Source organism: Nyctereutes procyonoides, unplaced genomic scaffold (assembly GCF_905146905.1).
Source record: "Nyctereutes procyonoides isolate TBG_1078 unplaced genomic scaffold, NYPRO_anot_genome, whole genome shotgun sequence".
Taxonomy (NCBI): Eukaryota; Metazoa; Chordata; class Mammalia; order Carnivora; family Canidae; genus Nyctereutes; species Nyctereutes procyonoides.
In genome coordinates, this window is record NW_026575035.1 from 17,207,329 (window position 1) to 17,214,617 (window position 7,289).

A 7,289-nucleotide genomic window follows, 5' to 3' on the forward strand; every position below is an offset into this window, starting at 1 on the left:
TTGTACAAACAGACAAACAGACTAATAGCTATAGATTACTAGAGGCTAAAGATTGTTTGCTTCAATATTGTTTACTGAGTGTTCATCCATTCTGCAAGTCTTGGCTTAGCCTTTCTGATGTGTGCAAAGGCAATGACAACTTTGTAGAGTTGCCATCTGTCAAACAGTGACTTCAAGACTCCATTTCAGAGATGTTAAATGTAAAAAGATATGTCTTAGAGTCAATGGGATATATTATGTAGCTGATATTCAGAGACAACATATATACCAACTTGTATTATCCAATTTAGTCCAAATATAAAAATATGTATTATCATCCCCCTTTTACAGATAAGGAAACTATGACTCACAAAGTTTAGGAACCTAAGATTGCACAGATAAAACATAGTAAATCTGATGTTCAAGCCTTGGCTTGTTGGACTCCAAAGTCTGTGCCCTTCACAATGGGCTCTATGGGCTGCACACAGGGGTTTAGGGTCTGCTTGGTAAAACAGTACTATGGTTTCAATTATAGTAGGAGGGTCCATTGGATGATAACATTAATGAGAAGCTAGGAGGTGTCTGGAGTGATTCTAAGTGCTGAACTGAGGCTTAATAGAGGAAGAGAGGTTGCCTGGGGGAAGAAGCAAAGTTGGGCTTCTTTGGTACAAGCACGAAGGGATGGAGACATGAAGCCATATGACTACATGAATTATTAGTAAACCCACAAATAACAGCAAATATCCAGGACTTCTAGAAATTTGAGGCAACAGAACTAGTTATATGCTTCTCTTGGACTTGAAGTCATTTTCAGATCTTATTCACTCATCATTCACATTTCTGTCTTGATCTAGAGGTTTTCTTGGGTACAAATGGCCTACTGAGCTAGAAAGAGTATCTAGGAATATGGCAGGTGTGGGGAAAGAAGATGTATTCTTCATTAGCACAGAAATATTATTCAAATTTTGGGTATATTATAGATAGATAATAGATAGGCAGATAGTTAATGGATAAATATAGAAACACATGCGTATGCACACACACTACACAGATGAACACGATCAACCACAAATGCCTTGCAAATATCTTCCAACATATTTAAGTTTTTTGGTATTTTGCTTTAAGACTTCCCTTGAAATATACTTAATACGATTTCACTTGTTTTTTTTTTTTAAAGGTTTATTTATTTATTCATGAGAGACACACAGAGAGAGGCAGAGACATAGGCAGAGGGAGAAGCAGGCTCCCTGCAGAGAGCCCGATGTGGGACTCGATCCCAGGACCCCGGGATCACACCCTGAACCAAAGGCAGATGCTTAACCACTGAGCCACCCATGTTCCCCAATACAATTTCACTTGTGTAAAAGTTTATAGAATAGGAGGATTACGCCATGAGATATGACCCAGGCCCTGCACTTTTTGGATTCTTGGCTGGCTTTCACATTTCAGTGATATTAGTGATACCCCTGAGAGACTTAAAATATAGATACCAAGTTTTTTTTAAAGGTTTTATTTATTTATTCATGAGAGACACAGAGAGAGAGAGGCAGAGACTCAGAAGGAGGGAGAAGCAGGCTCAATGCAGGGAGCCCGATGTGGGAATCGATCCCAGGACTCCAGGATAACTCCCTAGGCTGAAGGCAGGCGCTAATCGCTGAGCCACCCAGGGATCCCCAGATACCAACTTTTTAAGCATGTTTCACATTCATCAAGGAGAAGATATGTCTGGGAATTATTTCAAAATAATCCAGGTGGTGAGGAAAGTAGGTAGTATTGTAAATGAAACAAGATTGGCCGTGAACTGATAATTGTTGGAGTCGATTGACAAATGCATGGAGCTTCACTTGACTGTTCTCTCTGCTTTTGTGTTCATTTGAAATTTTTTGCAATAAAAAACCCTTTTAATGAAAAGAAGCACATTTCATAAAATTGAAAACAAAATGGTTGTCACATTTTCTACTCAGAGATATTCACAGACCTTGTTCTTGTTCAAATGCTTCATGGCTTTAGGTAGTTCTAGGACATAACTGAGAGGTAAAGTTCTTTCTTATTACAGAAAGCACTCCATTCTCCTCTGATGCCAGTGTGACCTTATGTTATCCACCTTGACCTATGAATTGTAAGAAGTAACACACTCATCATCAGTGTTGAGTTAACCCCCACATCTCAGTGTTTTATATAAGAATAGCAATAACAGATTATGTCTTCTGTGGAAATCAAACGAATTTTACACATCGATTATAATATGGGAATGTACCTGTGAAGTGCTCAAGGTATACTCCTCCTGAGATGTTCACCTGGAACAGCCCTTCCTCTACTGAGTCTCCTCAGCAGAGACTCCTTAGAAAGCACTCCCACTGCTCTCCTCTTCTGTCCCCAAAATGATCCCCTGCTTGGCACTTCAGATCAAGCTGACTGACTCTGACATATATGAGCTAGCAGTATTTTGGGGGGCTGGTTCACTTTCCAAACACAGTCACAAATTCCTCTTGAATTTATAGATACATTTACAATTTACTTTACTTTCCTACTGTTGGCCATGTTGACAGGAGAAAAGGACTTCTTATGTTTACCTAAGAAAAAAGATTTTCTTTTGAATCTTTTAGAAAATTTCCATTGATGATGTAGCTCTGCCCATTCTAAAAACATGATGAAGCAGCATCTTGTTTTAATAGAATTCTCATTCATTAAGTTTTTTTAAAATCCTTAAAAATTTTTAATTTAATTTAATTTCAATTTAGTTAACATATAGTATATTATTAGTTTCAGGAGTAGAATTTAGTGATTCGTCTGCTGCATACAACACCCAGTGCTCATTACTTCAAGTGTTCTCATCCAGTTACCCCACCCACCTCCCCTCCAGTGACCCTTAGTTTGTTTCCTATCCTTAAGAGTCTCTTATGGTTTGCCTTCTTCTCTGTTTCATCTTACTTTATTTTTCCTTCCCTTCCTCTATGTTCATCTGTTTTGTGTCTTAAATTCCACATACAAGTGAAATCATATGGTATTTGTCTTTCTCTGACTTATTTCGCTTAACATTATAGCCCCTAGTTCCATCCACGTCATTGCAAATGATAAGTTGGATTCTTTTTGATGACCGGGTAATATGCCATGTATATGTATACCACATCTTCTTTATCCATTTATCTGTTTATGGCTATCTGGGCTCTTTCCATAGTTTGGCTACTGTGGACATTGCTAGTATAAACATTGGGGTGTATGTGCACCCTTTGAATGACTATTTTTGTAGCTTTTGAGTAATTGCTTAGTAGTGCAATTGCTGGTTGTGGAGTAGTTCTATTTTTAACTTTTTGAGGAACTTCAATACTGTTTTCCATAGCGGTTGCACCAGTTTACATTCCTACCAACAGTGTAAAAGGGTTCCCCCTTCTCCTCATCTTTGCCAACATCTATTGTTTCCTGAGTTCTTAATTTTAGCCATTCTGACCAGTGTGATGTGGTATCTCATTGTGGTTTTGATTTGTATTTCCCTGGTGCTGAGTGATATTGAAATGCTCATTAAGTTTTATCCCATTTCAAGAAGAATGTGGAATTTACCTATTAGAAGAGTTTTTTTACATTTTATTCTATTTCATTTTATTTTATTTCATTTCATTTTATTTAGAGAAAGGGCAGTAGAGGGAGAGGAAGAGAGAGCATCTCAAGCAAGCTTCTTGCTCAGTGCGGATCCCAATATGGGGCTCAATCTCATGACCTTGAGATCATGATTTGAGCCAAAATCAAGAGTCAGATACTTAACCAACTGACCACCCAGGGTCTTCCTAATAGAAGAATTTAAAAGCTAAATATCCTTGCTTCTGTGCCGTTGACATCAAGATGACTTTTTAAAAATTCTCACAGTCTGAGTTTCTGTCCATGGTTCATGTGGTAGCTCACACTGGTTTTGAGAGTGGCAGTCTACATGCTCTGCTTCCCGGAAGCTGTGTGTTAGAGCACTTTTCCCACATTCCTGCAACAACCATAATGTGTTTTTGTGAGATGGCAAAAAAAGGACCCTGCAGGACCTTGTGCCCACCTGTCAGGGCTCCCAGCTTTGTAATTCAGTGTTTCTGTTGTAACATTTCCCATCAAATGCCAGTAGTTTACAAGTGAGTGAGAATAATTTTGCTCCAATAATATAATTGGATATTTCTTATAATGAACAGGTCACTTTCTTTTTCAAAATTGTGTAATATTCCCAGTGATTTAAGTTTAGTGAAAAAAATCCATGTACTCATGATTCCCATTGCATTCTTTTATATATTATCTCACAAAAAAGTAGGATTTATGAGTAAAAGCCACATGAAGTCCCCAATGTCAGTTCCCTGACACTTCGAATGTCTGGATTCTTATATTGATAAACATTAAATTGAACATCTCATCATTTTCTCCCTGATTTAACCTAACTTATCTCCCTCTAGTCCATAGAAACTAGCCTCTTCTCATTTTCCAAAGGTCTCTATGCTGTGAAAGCAAGATCATTGATCTTGATCTTTAGCTGCCTTCTCTGCTTTCCGGTCATCCTTAACATGGTTGATACCAGCTGCTTCTGCAGAACTCCTCTAACTGTAGCTTTCGGGTTCTCTCCAACCCCTCAGTTAGTTTGCTCAAACTTTCAATAGAGAAATATTTCCAATTCAGCACTGATACAAGCACTGTGTCCTTGGCCACTGGTATGTGACCCAGATAGTGCTCTGGTTCATCTAAAGCAGTGTTCTACACTATTTGGTATACTATAGCTTTATAGAAAAAGAACAAGTCTTGGGGCCAGGCAGGACAGAATTCGAATACCACTGTTAATTTTCTCTTGCTGTATAACCAATCACCACAACTTAATGGCTTCAAACAACACACATTTGTTATCTCACAGTTCCGATGGATCAGAAGTCAAGATATGGCTTGAGCTGGGTCCTCTGCAAGCAATAACCTACAGGAAACAAATAAGTCTTTTTTTTTTTAATTCAGAATTTTAATTATGTACATAAATAGCAACATGAGAACCAGGAGTTCTAATGCTGGACATTATCTCTAGGTGAAAGGATTTCTGATTAGTCCACTGGTAGTATGGTATCACCCAAGATAACAAAGAAGCCTGGTATAGTTTTTCCTGAAGAAGAAAGCCAATTTACTACATTCGGTACTGACTTCTCTGCCATTTTTCTGTAGAAAATGCATGGAGTTTCCAATGTTTACCTATAACTGATTAAAATGGGCAGAGCATGGAGCATTCTACTTATTTCCAGGTGAATTCTTCACATTTCCTGGCTTTTGAAAGTTCTCCTTCCACAAATCTACGACTATGTATCCTCCTAAACTCCAGTCATATAATTTCTCCCCACTGACCTGGACAAATATGATGGCTTGTTGTGGATAATAAAGGGAGGCAGCTAGTCCCATGAACCCAGGTGGATACACCAGCTTCTTTATTTTTGACCCTCTAGCCAAAAGAAGTCCAACAATGCCAGCAAAACCAGTAACACCAAGTCTTGGAAAAAATCCAGGAGGTGCATTTTGGAGATATTCATAGCTGTCTAACCCCCATTGAACCAAGCTCTGCATCTTGGGCTTTGTTTGTGGGTACATTTCCTGACACCAACTTGTATATGGCTCGCAATAATGTCGGAGATGTGAAATGCTTTCTTCAAGCTGAGTCCTTGACTCCTCCACATATTTAGATGGACCCTCAGGAACCGAGTAGAGTGAAGGCTCATTAACCTTCACAAAAGTTTTGTGAGGTGAGTCCCTTTTAGGTGACGCATAGACTTTAAAGGTGAGCAGACTCAGGCTGGCTGGCCCCACAGACCTCCAAATTACCTTGAACATGTTGCTGGCAGAGGTGGCTCCGGCCAAACAAATAGGTCTTGAAGGATGATTGTGGACTTTCCTAAGATTAACCAAACAGTAACTCAAATCCCACTTACTGTTTTAGGGTGGGATTTCATTGTTGAGCAAATTAATACAACCCCTGGCACCTGTAGAGTATTAAACTGGCAAGTGCTTTTTTTCCCCCTTGGTATCTGATAGTAATGACCACCAGAAGCAGTTTTCTCTTAGTTGGCAAGGCCACTAATATACCTTCACTATCCTGCCTCTGGGGTATATTGACTCCCCAGCCTTATATTTAGTTGATGTAAATTAACCCAGTTATAATTTAGTTCACAGGGAAGCTGATTGCCTTTCCTTTCCATAAGACATCACACTGGTGCGTTACATTGATGACATTATGGTGATGGACCTGGTGAGAAGGAAGTAGCAACTACTCTAGATATATTTGTAAGACATCTGCCTGCCTGAAAGAGAATAATAAATCCTACAAAATACCAAAGGTCTTCTTTCTACCTGATGAAATTGTAGGGCTCCAGTGGTGTGGAGTCAAGATACTCTTCCAAGGTGAAGGATAAGTTGTTGTATTTGGTCCCACCTGCATTCAGAAAGAGGGGCACAATACCTAGTGGGCCTCTTTGGACTTTGGAGGGAATATATTCCTGTTCAGATGGGATATTCCTGATTTAGGTGTGATGATCCAGCCCATTTACTGAGTAAATGAGCTGGAAAACTGCTGGTTTTGAGTCAGGTCTGAGAAAAAAAGAAGGTTCCGCAATGGTCCAGGTTGACATACTTGATGCTATTGGTGATTAAGAGAGACATGACACTCCAAGACTCCAAAGCCTGGGTGGAGGGACTATTTGGGAACAAGAGCAATAAAAATGCCTCCCCTCATCATATTTGTGGAAGGAAGGATAACAAATGTGAATAGTGTGATAAAAAATGTGTTCTTGGCCGCCATATATTTTTTTATTTTAAAATTAGGACCTTGGGACGCCGGGTGGCTCAGCGGTTGAGCGTCTGTCTTTGACTCAGGGCATAATCCTGGGACTCCAGGATCGAGTCCCCTATCGGGCTCCCTGCGGGAAGCCTGCTTCTCCCTCCACCTATGTCTCTGTCTCTGTCTCTCTCTCTCTCTGTGTCTTTCATGAATAAATAAAATCTTTAAAAAATAATAAAAATAGGGATCCCTGGGTGGCACAGCGGTTTAGCGCCTGCCTTTGGCCCAGGGCGCGATCCTGGAGATCCGGGATCGAGTCCCACGTCGGGCTCCCGGTGCATGGAGCCTGCTTCTCCCTCTGCCTATGTCTCTGCCTCTCTCTCTCTGTGTGTGACTATCATAAATAAATAAAAATTAAAAAAAATAAATGTTTAAAAAATAATAAAAATAAATAAAATTATGACCTTTCTATTAGCATAAAAAAGGCATAGATCATCCCCAAAGCAAAAACCTATAATGTTTTTTTTTTCTCCCTCTGTATCAG

General features: G+C 39.5%; 1 protein-coding gene across 1 annotated transcript; it reads right to left on the minus strand.

Annotated features, from left to right (window-relative positions):
• Nucleotides 1–5,002: 5,002 nt before the first annotated feature.
• On the minus strand, nucleotides 5,003–5,802 carry LOC129505400 (MICOS complex subunit MIC26-like). Its single transcript, XM_055318432.1, has one exon. The coding sequence runs from the start codon at nucleotides 5,800–5,802 to the stop codon at nucleotides 5,209–5,211; it is 594 nt and encodes a 197-aa protein (XP_055174407.1). The 3' UTR covers nucleotides 5,003–5,208.
• Nucleotides 5,803–7,289: the final 1,487 nt, after the last annotated feature.